The 22,437-nt window shown below is 41.9% G+C and overlaps 1 protein-coding gene across 6 annotated transcripts in view; it reads right to left on the reverse strand.

The window, feature by feature from the left end:
• The window catches only part of RNF123 (ring finger protein 123), a 155,352-nt gene that overhangs the window by 40,061 nt on the left and 92,854 nt on the right, over nt 1-22,437 (reverse strand). For all 6 annotated transcript variants that reach the window (XM_056805050.1, XM_056805049.1, XM_056805051.1 and 3 more), the window contains 6 exons: nt 21,642-21,819; nt 17,368-17,442; nt 16,003-16,090; nt 15,029-15,116; nt 14,316-14,400; nt 224-363 (listed from right to left, as the gene is read on the reverse strand). In XM_056805050.1, coding sequence (XP_056661028.1) covers nt 224-363; nt 14,316-14,400; nt 15,029-15,116; nt 16,003-16,090; nt 17,368-17,442; nt 21,642-21,819 — 654 coding nt within the window. The remainder of the gene's footprint in view (nt 1-223; nt 364-14,315; nt 14,401-15,028; nt 15,117-16,002; nt 16,091-17,367; nt 17,443-21,641; nt 21,820-22,437) is intronic.

Here is a 22,437-nt window from a genome sequence, read left to right on the forward strand (position 1 = left end):
CCCCCAGGTTGTGTGAGGGGGTGAGGATTTGAACAGGTTTCCAGGACCTATAGCTGGGCAGACCTTAAATATCTAGTCCGACCTCCTCATTTTATACCTGGAGAAACTGAGACCCAGAGGAGGGAAAGTGCCACGTCCAAGGTAACAAAGCATATGGACATGGTCAGGACTTGACCTCAGGCCCTCTGATCCCAAATCCCATGCTCCTTCTGTGCTGGCTCACCTCCTGGATCATGCCAATGAATTCAGAGAAGGCCCAGTTGAGCTGATTGAGGACACTGTTGAGGAAGCTGGGTGCCATTTCCCGATCACTCCGCAGCAGGTCAGCCATGTGCCCCTGCAGTAAGATAGAGGGGCAGGGCTCTGCAGACAGAAGGAAAGCAGGTGGATTAGCCTCATGGACCAGCAGTACAGAGAGGGTGCATCCCAGGCCTCATCCCTTCAAAAGAAGGCTTCAGTCGGATCTCCCACCCATCCCCATCAGTCCACCAGCCTGACACAAAGAGAAGCCAGGGGCCGTCTTGCCCCACTTCCAGTGTTTGGGGCACTTCTCTGCAGGCCAGCTCCCAGCACCCTGAATATGAATGGCCTCCATGTCTTAATTCATGCCAAAGTTCAGGCCTGAGGTTTGGCCCTCATCCTGCTCTGTTCATTTTTTCCTTGCTTGCCTCTTCTACTACCATATCTGGCCAACTAAACTGGACAGCACTGGATTATAGATTTAGCACTGACAGGTCACATGATCCAGAAGAGAGTAGCCAACTGTCAAAAAAAATCATAGACTGAGAGCCAAGAAAGGACCTCAGGGGTCATCAAATCCAACTCTCTTATTTCACAGATGAGGATACTGAGGCTCAGAGGTTAAGTGATTTGCCCAGGTTCACACAGTTCGTGTATATCTGGGGTAAGATTCAAACCTAGTCTTCCTGACTCCTAGCCCAACATTCTGTCCACTATACTGTGATGCCTCTGCCTATCCTGAGCACTTTGGAATTCCCCTGGAGCCCAGGGAAGGCCCTGGGCTTCTTCCCATTTACTCTAATACTTGATAGTCTTACCACAGCAAAGTAGGGGCCCATCAGTGCCAGTACCCAGGTTGAGGGTCAAACAAAAAAGCAGGAATCTTTCCTTTGAGGTGTTTATGGTTCCTCCTTCTGGACCTTGTGAAACAGGTTTACCTCTAAAGACCAAAGGTCCCCAAGCTGGGGAGAGATAGGCTTCTCTGCCCTGGGAAGTGCCACCAGTTTGGCTGCTTCTCTCTGATGCCTTTCCTCTCCTTCTCCCCCCTCTTCCCCTCCCTTCTCCTCTTCTCTCCATCTTGCTATCCTAGCTCTTGCCATCCCTGCCACATTTTGTTTTAGGCATGCATTTGGCTCCAGGCCTGACAAGAAACTCTCTCCACAGCACAACTTCTCTATTCTGTTCCTGACCTTGAAAAACTCTCCGTCAGTCCTGCTCTGTCACACCTCATTCATCACCGGGAAGCCCTGCCTTCTTCAGCACTCTCACAGATACTCCATTTCTTCAGCCCTGCCATTTGAAAAGGCCTGTCCCAGGGTGCTAACTCTAGTGTGTTCCATCAGGGCTCTGCCAGGCCCCTAACCCCAGAGTTAGAATGGATATATTTTAGTCCTCCAAGCCCAAGGCTATACCAAGTTATCTCAGGTTCCCCCCAGTCCCAGGATCATAGCTGGGCTTCCCAGTCTACCTAGTCCTATCATTATAATGGAGGTTATTTCAACAAGGTGTTAAAAAATGATATACTTTAGTGTTGGAATAGGGCTATCTCAGTTCTTCACCTTTAAAGCCCTACTATGACTATTCTTAGTGTTCTAAAAGGATTAATACACCTCAATCCTCCAAACCCAATCATAAAACATGCTGCCCTCACTTTCCTGGGCTATATAATAGGGCTCCCCTAGGTTGGCTGCACTCAGCAAAGTTATCCCTAACCTTTGTAACCACTATAATGCCAATTTGTTTTTGTTTTTTCCCTCTGTCCTTCAGCATTAGTAGTGTAGGCTAGGACTAGGTCTGTTATGGCCCTAGGGTTAGGGCACTAGTTCTCCTGTATTCTCACACTAAACTTCTGAAGGAATTGACAAGCAGTCAAGGAACTCCCTAAGAAAAAATCCCCAGGTCTAGATGGATTCACAAGTGGATTCTATCAAACATTCAAAGAACAGCTAATCCCAATACTATACAAACTATTTGACATAATAAGCAAAGAGGGAGTTCTACCAAATTCCTTTTATGACACAAACATGGTACTGATTCCAAAACCAGACAGATCAAAAACAGAGAAAGAAAACTACAGACCAATCTCCTTAATGAACACAGATGCAAAAATCTTAAATAGCATACTAGCAAAAAGACTCCAGCAAGTGATCACAAGGATTATCGACTATGACCAGGTGAGATTTATACCAGGAATGCAAGGCTGGTTTAATATTAGGAAAACTATCTATATAATTAACCACATCAATAATCAAACCAACAAAAATCACATAATTATCTCAATAGATGCAGAAACAGCCTTTGACAAAACACACCCATTCCTATTGAAAACACGAGAAAGTATAGGAATAGATGGGCCTTTCCTAAAAATAATAAACAGTATATATTTAAAATCATCAGCAAATATAATCTGCAATGAGGATGTTAGAAGCCTTCCCAATAAAATCTGGAGTGAAGCAAGGATGCCCATTATCACTTCTATTATTTTAACATTGTACTAGAAATGCTAGCAATAGCAATTAGAGAAGAAAAAAGAAATTGAAGGGATTGAAGTAGACAATGAGGAGACTAAACTCTCACTCTTTGAAGATGATGGTCATCTTAAAGAATCCTAGAAAATCAATTAAAAAGCTAGTAGAAATAATCAACAGCTTTAGCAAAGTTGCAGGATACAAAATAAACCCACATAAATCATCAGCATTTCTATATTTCCAACACAACTCAGCAGCAAGAGTTAGAAAGTGAAATTCCATTTAAAATCACCCTAGACAATATAAAATATTTAGGAATCTATTTGCCAAGACAAACACAGGATTTACATGAACACAACAACTACTACAAAATACTTTTTCCACACAATTAAAACTAGATCTAAATAAATGGAAAAATATGAATTGTTCATAGATAGGATGAGCTAATATAATAAAAATGACAATCCTACTCAAATTAATTTACTTATTTAGTGCCATACCTATCAAACTACCAAGAAATGTTTTTATAGAATTAGAAAAAATTATAACCAAGTTCATTTGGAAGAACAAGAATATTAAGGGGAAAAAATGAAAAAAAATGAAGGAGGGGGGAGCCTAGCAGTACTAGATCTTAAACTGTACTATAAAGCAGTGGTCTTCAAAACAATATGGTACTGGCTAAGATACAGGAAGGTGGATCACTAGAAAAGACTTGGGGTAAATGACCTCAGCAAGACAGTGTGCAATAAACCCAAAGAACCTAGCTTTTGGGACAAGAGCCCACTATTTGAAAAAACTGCTGAGAAAATTGGAACACAGTATGGGAGAGATTAGGTTTAGGTCAACATTGCACACCCTATATCAAGATAAATTCAGAATGGGTAAATGACTTAAATATAAAGAGGGAAATTATAACTAAATAAAAAAATAGTTTACCTGTCAGACCTATAGGAAAGGAAAGAATTTAAGACCAAGCAAGAGATAGAGAATATTACAAAATGGAAAATAATTTTAATTGCATTAAATTTAAAAGGGTTTGTACAAACAAAACCAATGTAATGAAAATTAGAAGGGAAGCAACAAATTAGGAAAAAATCTTTATAACAAAAACCTCTAACAAAGGTCTAATTTCTCAAATTTATAAGGAGCTAAGTCAATTGTACAAAAAATCAAGCCATTCCCAATTGATAAATGCATAAGGGAACATGAATAGGCAGTTTTCAGATAAAGAAAGCAAAACTGTCAATAAGCCCATGAAAAAATATTCTAAATCTCTTATTCGAGAAATACAAATCAAAAGAACTCTGAAGTACCAACTCACACTTAGCAGATTGGCCAATATGACAGTAAAGGAAAATAATAAATGTTGGAAGAATTGTGGCAAAATTGGGACACTAATGCATTGCTGGTGGAGTTGGGAATTAATCCAGCCATTCTAGAGGGCAATTTGGAATTTTGCACAAAGCGCTTTAAAAGAATGCTTGACCTTTGATCCAGCCATACCATTGCTGGATTTGTACCCCAAAGAGATAATAGGGGAAAATACATGTACAAAAATATTCATAGCCTCACTCTTTGTGGTGGCAAAAAACTGGAAAGTGAGTGGGTGTTGTCCATCAATTGGGGAATGACTAAACAAATTGTGGTATCTGACAGTGATGGAATACTATTGTGCTCAAAGGTATAATGAACTGGAGGAATTCCATGTGAACTGGAAAGACCTCCGGGAATTGATGCAGAGTGAAAAGAGCAGAACCAGGAGAACATTGTACACAGAGACTGATACACTGTGGCACAATGGAATGTAATGAACTTCTCTACTAGCAGCAATGCAATGACCCAGGCCAATCCAGAGGAACATATGAGAAAGAAGGCTATCCACATCCAGAGAAAGAACTGTGGGAGTAAAAACGCAGAAGGAAATCAACTGCTTGATCACATGGGTCGATGGGGATATGACTGGGGTTATGATTGGGGTTTGGGCATTAAAAGATCATTCTACTGCAAATCTGAATATGGAAACAGGTTTTGAACAATGATACATGTAAAACCCAATGGAATTGCTTGTCAGCTGGTGGGGGGGGGCGGAGGGAGAGGAGATGGGGTGGGAAAGAACATGATTCTTGTAACCATAGGAAAATATTCTAAATTAATTAATTTTAAAAATATAAAAAATAATAATAAACTTCTGAAGGAACTTGGGCTTCTACAAAGCTGATACATTCATACTTGAAGTAGTTCCACTCAGTATAGCCTGAGCTATGGTCTATCCTCACTCCAATTCCAAGCCAACCCAGCCTTACTTCCTCTTCTCAATGCTCCCTGACATCCATTATTTCTACCCCTGGCTATCATAGAGATATCTTCCTTCAGCTGAAAGTTTGTCTTCCTAGCCTGTGGTCAGGGTTAGTGGGAAGAGCCCTGTCACTGTTTGGCTGAGGACAAAGATGGCACTTGGGCCTGGTCATACCCCCCTGGCAGTGACATCTGTAATCAGAGCTCCTGGTACCCTCTGTTCTGAGTGGCAACAATAGGAGAACCAGATAGCCTCTCTCCCTGGCCCCTCCCACTGAAAATCAATAGCTCCCACTGCAGCAGACTCCAGGCCCAGCATGAAGCTCACATTCCACCCTGGGGACAGGCTGGAGGCATCAAGGCTCAGGCAGAGGTTCTCATGGATGAATAATATGACCCTGCTGTTGGCACACTGGGTGACCTTAGATAAGTCATTTAATTTCCCAGTGCCTCAGCTTCCATGACTGCAAAATGGGAAAGCAACACTACTCTACCTAATCAGAATACCATCATAAAGAAAATAAAAGCAACTTATAAGGTGTACACCTTTAATGTATGCTAAACATAAACAAATGTAAATGATTTAAGAGTCACAGCAGAATTCCCAAACTACAGGGAATCCACAACTGATTTTGACTAACTTAGGGTACATTATAAAATTAGCGTCTTGTGTTTTCTGACAGTGCTTTTTTGGGAAATAGAGAGGAATGGAGAGAGAAATAAATATGCATTTTTTTTATTTTAAACATTATTTTATTTGGTCATTTCCAAACATTATTCACTGGAAACAAAGATCATTTTCTTTTCCTCCCCGCCCCGCCTCCCACCACCTTTCCCTCTCCCATAGCCGACGCACGATTCCAAGGGTTATCACATGTGTTCTTGACTAGAACCCATTTCCCTGTTGTTGATATTTGCATTAGAGTGTTCATTTAGAGTCTCTCCTCAGTCATATCCCCTCAACCCCTGTAGTCAAGCAGTTGCTTTTCATCGGTGTTTTTACTCCCACAGTTTATCCTCTGCTTGTGGATAGTATTTTTTAGATCCCTGCAGATTGTTCAGGGACACTGCATTGACACTAATGGAGAAGTCCATCACCTTCGATTGTACCACAGTGTATCAGTCTCTGTGTACAATGTTTTTCTGGTTCTGCTCCTTTCGCTCTGCATCACTTCCTGGAGGTTGTTCCAGTCTCCATGGAATTCCTCTACTTTATTATTCCTTTTAGCACAATAGTATTCCATCACCAACACAGACCACAATTTGTTGAGCCATTCCTCAATTGATGGGCATCCCCTCGTTTTCCAATTTTTGGCCACCACAAAGAGTGCAGCTATGATTATTCTTGTACAAGTCTTTTTCCTTATTGTCGCTTTGGGGTACAAACCCAGCAGTGCTATAGCTGGATCAAAGGGCAGACAGTCTTTTATCACCCTTTGGGCATAGTTCCAAATTGCCCTCCAGAATGGCTGGATCAATTCACAACTCCACCAGCAATGAATTAGTGTCCCCACTTTGCCACATCCCCTCCAGCATTCATTACTTTCCATAGCTGTCATGTTAGCCAATCTGCTAGGTGTGAGGTGATACCTCAGAGTTGTTTTGATTTGCATCTCTCTGATTATAAGAGATGTAGAGCACTTTTTCATGTGCTTATTAATAGTTTTGATTTCTTTGGCTGAGAACTGCCTGAGAAATGCCCATTTATCAATTGGAGAATGGCTTGATTTTTTGTACAATTGATTTAGTTCTTTGTAAATTTGAGTAATTAAACTTTTGTCAGAGGTTTTTATGAAGATTGTTTCCCAATTTGTTGCTACCCTTCTGATTTTGGTTACATTGGTTTTGTTTGTACAAAACCTTTTTAATTTGATGTATTCCAGATTATTTATTTTGCATTTTGTAATTCTTTCTAAGTCTTGCTTGGTTTTGAAGTCTTTCCCTTCCCAAAGGTCTGACATGTATGCTATTCTGTGTTTGTCTAATTTTCTTATAGTTTCCTTCTTTATGTTCAAGTCATTCACCCATTTTGAATTTATCTTGGTGTAGGGTGTGAGGTGTTGATCTAAACCTAATCTTTCCCACACTGTCCTCCAATTTTCCCAGCAGTTTTTATGAAATAGTGGATTTTTGTCGTATACTGTCTTGCTGAGGTCACTTGCCCCTAGTCTATTCCACTGATCCTCCTTTCTTTCTCTTAGCCAGTACCAAATTGTTTTGGTGACCACTGTTTTATAATATAGTCTGAGATCTGGGACTGCAAGGCCCCCTTCCTTTGTATCTTTTTTTCATTATTTCCCTGGATATCCTTGATCTTTTGTTATTCCAAATGAACTTTGTTATGGTTTTTTCTAAATCAGTAAAAAAAATTTTTGGAAGTTCCATGGGTATGGCACTAAATAGATAGATGAGTTTGGGTAGGATGGTCATTTTTATTATATTGGCTCGTCCTACCCATGAGCAGTTAATGTTCTTCCAATTGTTCAAGTCTAGTTTTAGTTGTGTGGAGAGTGTTTTGTAGTTGTGTTCAAATAGTTCCTGTGTTTGTCTCGGGAGATAGATTCCTAAGTATTTTATTTTGTCTAAGGTAATTTTGAATGGGATTTCTCTTTCTAGTTCTTGCTGCTGAGCTGTGTTGGAATTATATAGAAATGCTGATGACTTATGTGGGTTTATTTTATATCCTGCAACTTTGCTAAAGTTGTTGATTATTTCGATTAGCTTTTTGGTTGAATCTCTAGGATTCTTTAAGTAGACCATCATGTCATCTGCAAAGAGTGATAATTTGGTCTCCTCCTTGCCTATTTTAATGCCTTCAATTTCTTTTTCTTCTCTAATTGCTACTGCTAGTGTTTCTAATACAATGTCAAATAATAGAGGTGATAATGGGCATCCTTGTTTCACTCCTGATCTTAATGGGAATGGATTTAGTTTATCCCCATTGCAGATGATATTAGTTGATGGTTTTAGATATATACTGTTTATTATTTTTAGGAACAACCCTTCTATTCCTATGCTTTCTAGTGTTTTTAGTAGGAATGGGTGTTGTATTTTATCAAAGGCTTTTTCTGCATCTATTGAGATAATCATGTGGTTCTTGTTGGTTTGCTTGTTGATGTGGTCAATTATGTGGATAGTTTTCCTAATATTGAACCAGCCCTGCATCCCTGGTATAAATCCTACTTGATCATGGTGGATGACCCTTCTGATCACTTGCTGGAGCCTTTTTGCTAGTATCCTATTTAAGATTTTTGCAGGAGGAAAAGAAAATCTTTGTCTTTAATGAATAATGCTTGGAAATGATCAAATAAAATATTATTTTTAAAAAAAAGGTTTTTTGCATCTATATTCATTAGGGAGATTGGTCTATAATTTTCTTTCTCTGTTTTTGGCCTGCCTGGCTTTGGAATCAGTACCATGTTTGTGTCATAAAAGGAGTTTGGTAGAACTCCCTCTTTGCTTATTATGTCAAATAGTTTGTATAGTATTGGAGTTAGCTGTTCTTTGAATGTTTGATAGAATTCACTGGTGAATCCGTCAGGCCCTGGGGATTTTTTCTTAAGAAGTTCTTTGATGGCCTGTTGGGATTTCTTTTTCTGATATGGGATTATTTAAGAAATCTATTTCTTCTTCTGTTAGTCTAGGCAATTTATATTTTTGTAAATATTCATCCATATCACCTAGGTTGGTATATTTATTGCCATATAGTTGGGCAAAGTAGTTTTTAATGATTGCCTTAATTTCCTCTTCATTGGAGGTGAGATCCCCCTTTTCATCCTTGATGCTGTTAATTTGCCTTTCTTCTTTCCTTTTTCTAATTAGATTGACCAGTACTTTGTCTATTTTGTCTGTTTTTTCAAAGTACCAGCTTCTAGTCTTGTTTATTAGCTCAATAGTTCTGTCACTTTCAATTTTATTAATTTCTCCCTTAATTTTTAGGATTTCGAGTTTGGTTTTCTTCTGGGGGTTTTTAATTTGTTCGTTCTCAAGTTTTTTGATTTGCATTTCCAATTCATTGATCTCTGTCCTCCCTAATTTGTTAATATATGCACTCAGGGATATGAATTTTCCTCTAAGTACTGCCTTGGTTGCATCCCAAAAGGTTTGAAAGGATGTCTCGCCGTTGTCATTTTCCTCAACGAAATTATTGTTTCTATGATTTCTTCTCTAACCGATTTTGGAGTATCATATTATTTAATTTCCAATTAATTTTTGATTTGGCTCTCCATGTACCCTTACCGATCAATATTTTTATTGCCTTGTGATATGAAAAGGCTGCATTATTTCTGCTTTTCTGCATTTGAGTGCCATGTTTCTGTGACCTAGTGTATGATCTATTTTTGTGAATGTGCCATGTGGTGCTGAAAAGAAGGTGCATTCCTTTTTGTCCCTATTTATTTTTCTCCATATGTCTATTAACTCTAATTTTTCTAAGATTTCATTCACCTCTTTTACCTCTTTCTTGTTTATTTTTTGGTTTGATTTATCTAAATTTGATAGTGGTTGGTTCAAGTCTCCCACTAATATGGTTTTACTGTCTATTTCCTCCTTCAATTCTCCTAGTTTCTCTATTAAAAATTTGGATGCTATACCATTTGGTGCATACATGTTGATTAGTGATATTTCCTCATTGTCTATACTTCCTTTTAGCAGAATATATTTACCTTCCCTGTCCCTTTTGATCAGGTCTATTTGTACTTTGGCTTTGTCAGATATCATGATTGCAACTCCTGCCTTCTTTCTATCGGTTGAGGCCCAAAAGGTCTTACTCCAACCTTTAATTCTAACCTTGTGAGTGTCAACCCGTCTCATATGTGTTTCTTGAAGACAACAAATGGTAGGGTTTTGGGTTCTAATCCAATCTGCTATTTGTCTAAATTTTATGGGTGAGTTCATCCCATTCACGTTCAAAGTTATGATTGTCATTTGTGGATTTGCTGGCATTTTGATATCTTCCCCTAGTTCTGACCTTTCTTCTTTAGCTATCTCCTTTTGAACCAGTGATTTACTTTGGGTCAGTCCCCCTAGTCCCCTCCTTTGATATGCTTCCCTTTCTAGCCCCTCCCTTTTTATGCTCCCTTCCCCTCCCCTCTTTCCTTCCCTCCCTTTTTATACTCCCTCCCCCCTCCCCCTCCTTAATTTTCCTTTCTTTCTTGCCCTGTTGGATAAGATAGAATTCAGGATCCCACTGGATCTAGATGTTCTTCCCTCTCAGATTTTATTTCACTGAGAGTAAGGTTTAAGTAATTCCACTTCACGCTCTCTTCCTCTCCTTCTCATATGAGAGTTCTTCCCCTCCCCTTCCCATGTGTATCTTTATATGGGAAAGATTATTCTTTTAAGTCCCCCCCTATTTCTTGAAGTAAATCTTAGTGTTTTCGACGGTTCCCCCCCTCCCTTTTCCTTTCTTTGCCCCCACTTTCCCCAAATCTTCTTAATGCCCCAATCTTTCCCTATGCATGTTTCTTCTAACTACTCTTATGATGCATACAATTTTTGAGAGTTACACAAAACATTTTCCCCACATATTAATATATATAATTTGATGTAAATGTAGTTCTTATAGAAGAGAGTTTGACTTAAAGAAAAAGATAAGATTTATCTCCTTTTTCCTTTCTTTCATATTTACCTTTTCATGTTTCTCTTGCTTTCTGTGCTTGGATATCAAATTTTCCACTAAGTTCTAGTCTTTTCTTAGCAAATGCTTGGAAATCTTCTATTTTGTTGAATGCCCATACTTTCCCCTGGAAGTATATAGTCAGTTTTGCTGGGTAGTTGATTCTTGGTTGAAGACCCAGCTCTCTTGCCTTTCTAAATATCGTGTTCCATGCTTTGCGGTCTCTTAGTGTGTTAGCTGCTAAGTCATGTGTGATCCTTATGGGAGCCCCCCTATATCTGAAGCTCCTCTTCTTGGCTTCTTGTAGGATTTTCTCCTTTTCTTGGAAGCTCTTGAATTTGGCAATTACGTTCCTAGGGGTTGTCTTTTGGGGATTTAGTATAGAGGGTGTTCTATGAACCCTTTCTATTTCTATTTTGCCCCCTTGCTCCAGAACGTGTGGGCAATTTTCTTTTATAATCTCCTGTAGAATAACATAGAGTTTATTGTTTATCTCTGGTTTTTCTGGGAGACCGATAATTCAGAGGTTGTCTCTTCTTCCTCTGTTTTCTAAGTCTGTGACCTTTTCAGTGAGATATTTTATGTTTTCTTCTAATTCATTAATTTTTTGGGTTTGCTTTATTAATTCTTGCTGTTTTATTATCTCACTTTCTTCGAGTTGCTTAATTCTGGTCGTTAGGGACTGGTTTTGCTTTTCAGCTTTGTCTGCCCTTCTATTGGATGCTTCTAGCTCTTTTTCCAATTGAGCAGTCTTATCTGTCAGACTGCTGATCTCTTTCTCCCATTTTTCTTTCCAGGTTTCCATCTTTTGGGTAAGTTCCAGTTTGAGATCTTCCAGAGCTTGTTGATAGTTTCCATTTTGGGAGACATGTTCTGATTTTTTTTGGATTTCATCCTCATTCTCTTCTTTTCCTTGGGTTCTCCCACCATAAAAGTTTTCAATAGTTACCTTTTTCCCTTTCTTCCTGGAGGCTTGATTTGGGGCCATGTGAGCCATCCCTTTGGTGGTTTTATTCCCCTTTCCTTTTTGGTCTGGGGTCTGGGTGATATGGGCGGGTTTTCTGTGAATTTATGTTGCCTCAGACTAGTTCTTCCCAGCCTCCAAGGTTTCTTAGAGCACTGGGCCCCTGATCACAGCCAAACTGCCCAGGTGTTCAGCTCCGCCCAGATAATCAGTGCGTGGTCTGCCCCTGGTGTTTAGCTCCGCCCAGATGCTCAGCGCAACCGCCCCAAGTATGGCTCCCTGGGCCCCCTGTGCTCAGCGCAGGATTCTCCCGTGAAACCGCCCTGAGACGTTTTTTCCTGGCAGTCCCCAGATCCCAAGGACCCTGGAGTGCCCCACCAGACAGAGACATTCCCCACTCACTCCCTGTCCCAGTGAGCACTCCAGTAGCTCACTCTGGTTTGGTGGGGGAGGTGGGGGGGGGGGAAGGGAGGCTCAGTTCACATTTCTGTGCAAGCTTTTCCTCCTTCTTATTATAGTGTGGAAATGTTCAAACCCCACGTACCTTTGCTTCTGTGGGGTACTGGGGAGTACTGGGGAGTCCTTCTGTTCCTCCAAAGGTGATTTTTATGCTCCTTTGATGTAGTCTATTTCATTCGGTGCCAGGGAGAGGAAGCGTGTGGCGTCTAGATTGCAGCCATGATTACCCGGAAGTAAATCTGCATCTTGTATATGTATATTTATATATGTCAAAGTACTGAGCACTTGGCCCTGTTTTGCTCAATATTTTTACCAATGGCTTGGTGTAAAGACATAGATGGTATGACTGTCAAAATTTGAAGACACCTGCCATCCCTCATCCTCTTCATTTGGCTTCTACTGTCTCTTCCCAGTACACATCTACTTGGTGACAATCACCCCCATGATGTCACTGGTCCTCATTGAAAATGAAGGACAAACAACTAGACTGTTAGCTTCCTAAGTGAGCAGTGCGTTACAGCAGCCAGAGGAGCCAACTCAGTCATACACTGGGTTACCAGAGCAAGCACCTGGCGTGTTTCTAGAATGAGGTGGTGGTCCCATGGTTAGGCCCATCTACTCCACCCAGACTAGGGCTGGAAGAGTAAGTCTCGGTCTGAGCACCAACAGGGATAATTAGGACCAACATATGGAAGTTCCTAGGAGGCAGGTTTTGAGTCAATATAATGAAAAACCTTCTAACCACAAAAGCTACATTGTCCTGAGAGGTGGTAAGCTCCCCACCAAAGGCTCTTCTGATGAAGAGTGGGTGACTGACTACTGAAAAGATGCACAAGGTGATCCTGCTCTGGCTAGGGGTTGCACTCCATGACTTATGAAGTTCCTCTTAACTTGAGGTGTTATGATTCTCAGTTTTCTCAGGTTGATTTCATTCCCTGAGCTCACAGCAGGTGAGACAGGTGCCAAATGTCCCAGGACCTAAAACACTACTCCACACACAGCAGGTTTGTTGAATTAATAAATACTACAAAGGAAGAAACACTAGCTGCAGATAGTAGAGAGAAAATCCTAGCCAACACTACAATTGAACTATTTAACTTATTATTCATGGTCTGTGTCATAAAGTCTTCACTTGAGACTCCACATCTCAGCTCAACAGGGCAACCAAGGAACAGAATCCCTACAGGAGCATATAGAAGAGAGGAATCAGGGGAGGAAAAAGCTCTCTCAGCCAGAGCTGAAAGAGAAGCCAGAGTCTCAAAGTACTGAAATGTGGGAGAAAAGGATAGAAGAAAGGATAGAAAGTAGAGAGGGGAAAGAGCAATAGAGCAAAGGCTTTAGAAAAGGTCAGGTTCAGAAATGAAAACTACTACATGGGCCCTAGGCTGGGACAGTCACTGACAAAGGGCATGGGAGAGGACAAAAGGCAAACCATAAGAAACTGAGGGGAGAGAGAGGAAGAACTTAAAATAGAAAGAGAGGGGGGTGGAGGAGTAGGAGGGGAACAGAGCTGAGATGGTAAAGGAAGAGACTGGAAGGCTGCAGGGGACAGTGGCCTTCAGAAGACAATTGCAGTTCAGTGTAGTCAAGCAAGCACAGATCTTCTGGTCAAAAGAGCCGAGTTCTAGTCCTACTTCTGTAACTAAAGCACCGTGTGACCTGGGTCAAAGCACCATAAGCTCAGAACCCAAAGAGAAGGGCATGAAGCTAAGATGGAAAATCCAAAGGCTGGAATGTTTTCACCAACTCCTACAAGTTGGGGATTCCTGAAGCATGTGGTCCAAGTAGTCTCTTGGGATGGGCAGTTTGGCTGCTTTGCCAGAACCCAGCAGCCCCCAAACAGGAAGTTAAAATGATGCCAAATATTTGGCAGAAAAAATTCAGGAAGAGGCCAAGCTCCTCTGACTAAAACTGGGACCTGGGCCACCTACTACCCTTGCCCAAGAACTCTGCCCTCCCCTTTCCTCCTTTTTTGCCCTTTTGTCCCTGTCTTCAGAAGCTCCAGATGTTAGTCCTCAGGTCATAAAGGAAGGCCTTCCTATTCTCAGTCCTTAAAGATCCAGTATTCACAGGGGCTGCTAGATAGCACCCTGGGTAACTTGCCATGCCTGGAGTTGGGAGGACCTGGTTCAAATCTGGCCTCAGACACTCCCTATGCAAATCACTTAATCCCAATTGCCTAGACTTTGTTGCTTATCTGTTTTAGAACTGCTGCTAAAATTGAAGGTATGAGTTCTTAAAAAAAAAAAGGATAAAAAGATCCAGGACTCACTCTGTAAGCTGGGGAGGTTGGCATCCTCTGGTTTTGTTTTCAGCAGATGAGGCAGCCTAGTGTAGCGATACCCAAATCCGCAGCCCTGGAAGAGAAATGCTCCATGAAGGTATGTCAGGTGGGGTCTTCCTTTGTTCTCTCACCCAGGATCCAGGCCTTGCCTCCCCTACACCACTGCCTTTTTACTACCTCTGACCTCATTAACTCTCAGCCCATTGGCCATGTTTGTCCAATACTTAAGCCAACTGTCACTCAGGTCCTACACTGTGGCAACATCTCTAGACCTCTGAATACATGCCTTATACCAATATGGTACCTCCATTGTCTCAGCAGATCCCAAATCTGACCTCCCTCTCTGAAAGCCCCAGACCCAGCTCCCTTTGCTCTGCACTCAGATACCTTATCCCATTCCTTTCCACACTCTCCCTCCCCATCTTGTTCTACTTGCTCTGCCCAGCTCAGTGCCGATGGGCACGAAGAGACATTTTCAAATGTCAAACTGACTCAATTTAGAAAAGACTGATTTTGAAAACATTTGAAGAGCCAGACTTTTCCTGAGGGCAGCATGACCTACATTTCACAGCACAAGCCCTACACTCAGTAGCAAATCTAAACAACTAGCCACAGGCAGGAGTCGCACTTCCTCCTTCTTCTGCACCCTGCAAGGGGCTCTGCACTGGGGGAAGAGAGGGCCAGGATACCAGAGCTATTACCCGCCACAGCCGCACAAGGATCCAATTTGTCTGGGCCCAGGGACGCTGCTCATATGGAGCAAGAAGGTTCTTCATCATGGTGATTCGTCTGCAAAGGGGATAGGGATCATGTCAGGCACTTCTAGACATCCCCCTGAGTTTCAGGAAGGATGTAAAAGCTCCAAGGATGGACATCCTTCAAGAATCCAGGGTGAGGAGATGACTGTTACATGGGAGGGCTCAATGAAGTGTATAAAAAGAAATATATAATGAAAATAACGGGGGTGTAAGAAACAAAGGGCACTGATGCAACTTAAAAATTAAAAAAGACACAGGGAATATGGGGAAAAATGAAGTATTGGCTTGTCAGGACTTTAGCATCTAAGTTGGGCTGAGAATCCAGGTGAACAGGCTAGGAGCCTACTAGGAGCTATCAGCTCATTAGCCCAGCATAGAGATTTATACCAGGAATGCAAGGCTGGTTTAATATTAGGAAAACTATCAGCATAATTGACCATATCAATAACCAAACTAACAGAAATCACATGATTATCTCAATAGATGCAGAAAAAGCCTTTGACAAAATACAATACCCATTCCTATTGAAAACACTAGAAAGTATAATAAAAAGGCCTTTCCTCAAAATAATAAGTAATATTTATTTAAAACCAACATAGGGAAGGTAGGACACAAGTATGTCAAATCACAAGTGAAACTAGGCAGAGTGGAGGGATGGGCTGTCAGTAAAGGGACAAGGATCAATTTCCTTGCCTTGCTGCAATACAGAAGCATGGGAAGAATATCTCATGTGATCTTGAGCCATTATGCTCATTCTAGTCTTCTTGTATCTCTGCAGCAGCAGCAGCAAGCTCATTTTTCTCCCCCTCTACCTCTACTTGCCCCCATCCCCTCTCTCTGATCTCCCTCCTTCCCATTATCCCTCCCACCAGTTACACAGCATCCCAAGCAATGGGAAGGGAGGCTCCAGAACTCACTGTTCCTCAGGTATCCTCTCCACAGCACGCAATGAGTGGGGATAACAGACATAGCTGGCCAGCGCTTGCATCAGGGAATCTCGGATGTCTGAGTGGTGACAGAAATGTCTGAGGACCCAGAAAGGGAGATGGGGACTGGAAAGGGTCATCATCTGACAAGAGGCCCAAGGCCACGTTGGAGGCAAAAAACCAAGGATAGGTTTTCTCAGTATCACTAGGCTAGAAGAAAAAGGCTACAGCTCTGGTTTACCAGGCCAAACCTCATCCAGTCAAGAATGCCAGGGCCTTGTGAGGTGAAGGAGACAGCCAGACTTGAGGGTCCTTTTCTGGGAAGCCAGGGTCTAGCAGATGGGCCATTCTATGGGATATGGCAGATTAGAAGGGCATTCCTTCCTACACTCTGGACTCTGTCTGAGAGGCCAGAGTCAGAGAGCACAAATAGCACCTTGGGCCTGCTTTACACCACTGACACTTGACAGAGCTAGGTTATGTCTCCTGGGACCTCAGAGGCTCCCTATTGCTTTTAAGATAAAACACAAGCTTCTCCACCTGAGCTATATATAAAGCCCACCCTCTTCAATTTGGCTCTCACCTACTCCTTTGGCCTTATTTTACATTACTCCCCTTTACATAGTCCAGGTTCTGGCTCAGACTAGTCATTCCTCAAACCTGCCATACATTCTTCCACCTCCATGAATATGCATTAGTTGTTGCCTGTGCTAGGAATGTGCTTCCTCCTCCAGACTACTGCTCAGAATCATTATTGTCCTTTGAGGCTCAGCTTGTTGACCACTTTCTATGGGAAACCATCCCTAACTATCCAATCATTTTTCTCCCACCCACCTCCAGTTGGTTCCTCTCTCTTCAACTTAATTTATTTATATAGATGTTGTACTCTACTGCAAAAGATCCTTAAGGAAAGGGATTGCTTGGGTTTTTCTCTTCATATTATTAGCACCATACATAGCACTTTACATAGAGTAGGCATTTAAAAAGTGAGCCAGGTGGCTCAGTAGATAGAGCACCAGGCCGGAGATGGGAGGTTGTGGGTTCAAATGTGACCTCATACACTTCCTAGCTATGTGACCCTGGGCAAGTCACTTAAACCCCATTGCTTAGCCCTTATTGCTCTTCTGCCTTAGAATCAGTACTTAGTACCAATTCTAAGACAGAAGATAAGGGGTCAAAAAGAAATATAATAAAATAACTAAATCCTTGTTAAATTGGATTAAAAGACTAAAGTTACCAGGAAATCAAGCCTTGCTGGTTTGCCTGACTCTTGGTCAGTCCAGGGTCCCTGAGGCAAACATTCTCCCTTGGCCCACTCCCAATACAGTCCCCTAATAAGTGAGAAAAGTATCTCACCTGTGCCCACAATTCTTGAGTCTGCAAAGTGTTTGGCTAGAATTGCAGCAAGGCGAGTCAGTGTCTCCTCGTAACCTGTGGAGAGAAAGAATCTTGGGCTTTTCAGCTCTAGGACCCTGGAGATTCTGTGCCTATAGGGAGAGTCTAGCAGTCTCCAAATATCTCTGCAGAGTGCAATGACCATCTATCAACATGGCCTCGCAAAGTTAGCAGGCCTCACTCTGCCCAATACACAAGGGCTCCATGTATGTGCCCAATACACAAAGGGCTAAGGGAACCCTAGGGATTTCAACACAGAGAAAGATATCTGATAAAGATGTACATCCAACAGGACCCTCAGAAAGAATTATCATTATTGGGGGGCAGCTAGATGGCTCAGTGGATTGAAAGTGAGGGTCAGAGATGGGAGATCCTGGGTTCTAATCAGGATTTAGACAGGTCCTAGCTGTGTAACTCTGGATAAGGCACTTAATCCCAAATACCTAGTCCTTACCACTTTTCTGCCTGGGAAACAATACACAGTATTGATTCTAAGATGGAAGGTAAGAGTTATTTTTTTAAAAAGTCATCACTATTTAAAATAAGATCAGAGTATCTGGACAGACATCTAGAGTTCCTCAGACAGACCAGGGAATAGGGATCCTATATGCTTGGTAGGGCTTTTCACATTTAATGCTAGTGTGATATGCATTTGCTCATGGTTGTTTATCACAGATGAGAAAACAGAAGGAAGCTGGGTTCTTGGGTACAAGATAGACAATGCTCTGCAAAGGACATCAGAACAATTTATGTATCTGCCACTGGATTTGGACATCATTTTTTCTATTCCAGGGTCAGCTAGAGACAGTAAAAGCAATGACAGGTCTAAACAGCTGTGTCAGACAAAGGATCATTTTAGAGTTGTCCATTTAAAGAATCTGGTACCACCTAGGAATTTTTTTTTTTAATAGTAACACATTCTCCTCCCCTCTCAACCTTAGCACTGGGTTAAGTAAAAGGAAATGGGTGGAGGGCCAAAGGCCAAGAGTCCTGCATGATTAAATACCTACATTTAATTGCACATCATATTTACTTTCCTTGTGGGCTAGGCACTGCTGCTCCTAGGCTTACCAACATTCCCACATCAGTCATAGGCACATTTCTATCTTTCAAGGGAAGGGTGCAAGATGTAAAGACATGTGGTAGGCTAGAAAGAGTATTGGATTTGGAGTTAGAACGTTTTTGTCTGAATACTACTACTTGCCTATGTGAACTTGGGCAAGTCTTGAGCTCTCAAGGCCTGTTTCTACAACTGTAAAAAGAGAGGCTAGAACTAGATGATCACTGAGGCCTTTTTCAATTCCAAGTCCTGGGATTCCCTGACAAAAATGAAGAATAACTTCCCTTCTGAGCCAGACAATGATTAGAAAAATGACTTGCAAAATTTGGGAAGGCTTGTATGAAGTGATATAGAACAAAGTGAACAGAACTAGTTATATGGTAGGAATGGGATAGCTAGGTGGCTCAGTAGATAAAGAACCAGGTCTAGAGATGGGTTCAAATTTGACCTCAGATACCTCTTAACTATGTGACCCTGGGCAAGTCACTTATCCCTTACTGCCTAGTCCTTATTACTCTTCTTGCCTTGGAATTGATACTTATTAACAGAAAATAAAAGGTGTTTTTTTTAAAAATACATATTTGTTACCATGATTTTTTTCCAATTTTTTTTCTATTGGGGGAGTTAGAAAGATGAGAAAATTGTTTTTTGTTAATTAAAAAATTTAAGAAAAAGGAAAATGTATCTGCATGTGTATCATGTACACTATTGACTAAATTTTAAAAGACCTCAGAGATCATCTAATCCAACTCTCATTTTTCAATGGAGGAAACTGAGGTTTAGTCACTAAATCCAAGTCTCTTGACTCCTACTTGGTCTCATATTCTTTCTCTTATATAAGTGATCATATCCCTTTGCTGAGACAGATAAGAACCAGGTGACTTTTCTCTACAAACTTAGGAAACAGTTTGGGATTTTGTACGTTCAACTCTCACGTACATGAAAAAGAATCTACCTTCTCAATGGGCAATGGTACATTTCAGGACAAAGAAACAATGGGGAGGAAAAAAGAAACATGGGAAGAAATCAGGAAAGGAGACCAGGGATATAAGGGCAGAAAGGGCCTATGGAGCAAGGCCACTTTTCTGGGGGGCTTTATTCCTTCAGTATTCAAGAAGAGCTACTCCCTAAGACCTCTGAGGCCAAGGCCTAACATCAGGAAATTCAGGGATTTCCCCAACATGAGGTAAAGTATTTACAGCAATGGCAGAACTGAGCCAAGCTAGGATTCCCTGACTAGACACATGTGCATACTTCTGGCCGATCAAAAAACCCAGCACCTCACTAATTAAAGCTTTGAGGAACTTAAGGCATTGGGACAGGGTTGTCAGCCTTTGCTAAGGGGACCCAGGTGTAGTTCACACAAGAAGCATCATTACACAAAATATATGCATGTACTTTGCATATACCTACAGACAATGCAGCCTAATTCAAGTTCAACGAATTAGGTTCAAAGGCAATTAATTACCACCAACCTGCGGATCATCCTCTAAATGTTTCTTTCTTACCCTTCTCTCACATCCAACTGCACTAGCCCATCTCCCCCAATCCAGAAATGGTTAGAAGCCCCAGCAAAGGTTAGGATGAGGCAGACTGTGACAACCACACCATGGAACCCAGTTAAAAACGGGCAGGTCAGAGGAGATGAGAGGAATGAGGGAAAGCACCCAGAAATCAAATCCAAAAAGGACAAGTCTAAGAGAGTCATGTAAGAGCAGCTCTTGCCAAGGCAACTCGAAATGCCAGGAGAAGCAAATAAATTATAAGGGCAATCATAGGATCCTATCAGGTTCTGTCACGGGCAACTAGAGCTTCCTTCTCCTTCAGGATGCCATGATCCCCTCTGCTTTGATAAGGGTAAGTATAGGGATTTGGTCATGATTCTTGACATGTCAGCTTCCTTTTCCCCTTGCTGGGACCCAAAGGATTTCCTAGAAAATCAGAAATTTGAAACAGGCTCTCTGTCTCCCTTTGAAGCTTCAATTCTAGCTTTATGTCAACGAATGTCCTGATCAAACCAGCCACTGCAAGTTTGTCCTAAGGCAGTCCTGTGGTCTGTCAGAAAGAACTGCTCTAAGTGTTCCAATGACCTTTGAAGAGCAAGTCCTCTGTAACTTGGAACCTTTGAAGGTGAATCTGTACCTAGACATTCTAAGATCTCAGTTAAGAAGCCTATGCCCATGGACTGTTTATAACCCAAACCATCTCCATCCTGGCTTCAGACAAGCACAACTTTAACCACTGCCAGTGTCAGAAACCTGCTGTCCCCCTCCTTCATCCTTCCCCATCCCCTGGTTATTTTCCAGTGGGTTATATCATTCCAATCTGTATTTGTGTCCTTATTTCTGTCTCCCAAATGGGGCCCAAAGCCAGCCTTTGCTGGGCCACAGCTTGCTGGCTTGTTTCTAAGGAGAAACATTTCCGTTCCCACTAAACCAGCCATAAATCAAACTGCCAGTATACCCTCAAGGAATAGGGCCCAGTTGCTTTTCACTGCCCTGTCTCCTGCCTCTCCTTCCTTCTTAGTCCTCAGAGGCTGTGGGCCCATAAGCACAGCCCAGGAGACTTCAAGTCCAGCAGGGCCAAGGTAACATGTTGACCAGGGCCTCTAACTGGCTATGGCTTGACCTGGAGTCTCTCAAACTATTACCTGACAACCTTAGTGCTTGTAGTGAAGGACTCCCACCCAGGGTACTCCAGGAGCTAATGCACACCTTTTCTGGGTAGAGACTTATTCCCACTCCCAAATTTCTACTGTCTCCAAGACTTCAGCCTTGCTGACTGTTCTCAGGAAACTGGAAATCAGGGAATGTTGTTTGAAAAATCAGGCCCAAGGTTTTAGATGCTAGTTTGGCTGCAACTGGCTGTCTGTCCCTAGGGAAAGACCCAGTTTGCATTCTGCTCATTTGCAATTGTTTGTATGCTACTGGGAGTGTTCAAAGTCTTTCCTGTGCATACTCCATCTCCTACCCAAGTTTAAGAGCTCACAAGGGCTGAGCAATGTCCTGTCAGCCCAGCCATGCCCAGAATACAGGGGTTTGGCCTCCCCAGAGGTAGGTGCAGATCTACTTCACCGAGTTTTACACATCAACAGGCAGATGACTTTGAAAGGTATTTTTACTGTCTCCTAGTTTAGGGTGTTCTCTCCCCTCCTCCAAACCTGGACCTCACTTACCTGGCAGCTCCTCCATGCTATTGACAGGGCTGAAGTAATTTTTGAGGGCACTGTAGCTATTCATGGCAACACTTAAGTAGAACTCCGGCATAAAGGCAAAGAGGGAGCCCGTGCGGTCCCCGTGCTCTATGGTGCGGGTGCAAACCCGGAGAAGCCAGTAAATGTCCTGCATCTTTTCCTGGGAAGAGGAGAGAACAGAGAGACTAGGCCAAGCAAAATTCCCAGCAATAGCACTGATGGGCCCAAGTCCATCCTGTTAGGCCAATGCCTAACAAAATATCTGAACACTGAGACAAGGAGGTGTACCAAGTAAGTGGCCTCTTAAGACATATATATATATATGTAGTACTAATATCTGGGGGTTGGGGGGATCTAATATCCAAAAAACCCAGATAGGTTGAAGAGACGGTGCATCTGGGCTTTGGTCTTTGATCAAATGTCACATAGGAACCATGAGAGGCTGGCATAGAGTTGGTTTAATACTAGTACCCAAGCAACAAAGAGGTTTCTACACTTTGTCTTCTCCAAAAATATCCCCAAAGCTGCTAAAGATGTTTCCTCTTTGTCATATTTAATCAGTATCCAGTGGCCCACATAGATCAGATACTCTGAGTTTTTAGGCATAAAATTGGTTTGGGTTTGGGGGGGGAGGTAGAAAAGAAATGTGGAGAAGAATGGCAAGAACAGCTCAAAACGTGGTTAAAAGACAAAAATAAAAATAACAATAATAATTAAGATTTTAATAGTGATTTGAGGTTAGCAAAGTACTTTACATAACATGATCTTGATCCCATGA

Source organism: Monodelphis domestica, chromosome 7 (genome assembly GCF_027887165.1).
Source record: "Monodelphis domestica isolate mMonDom1 chromosome 7, mMonDom1.pri, whole genome shotgun sequence".
NCBI lineage: Eukaryota > Metazoa > Chordata > Mammalia > Didelphimorphia > Didelphidae > Monodelphis > Monodelphis domestica.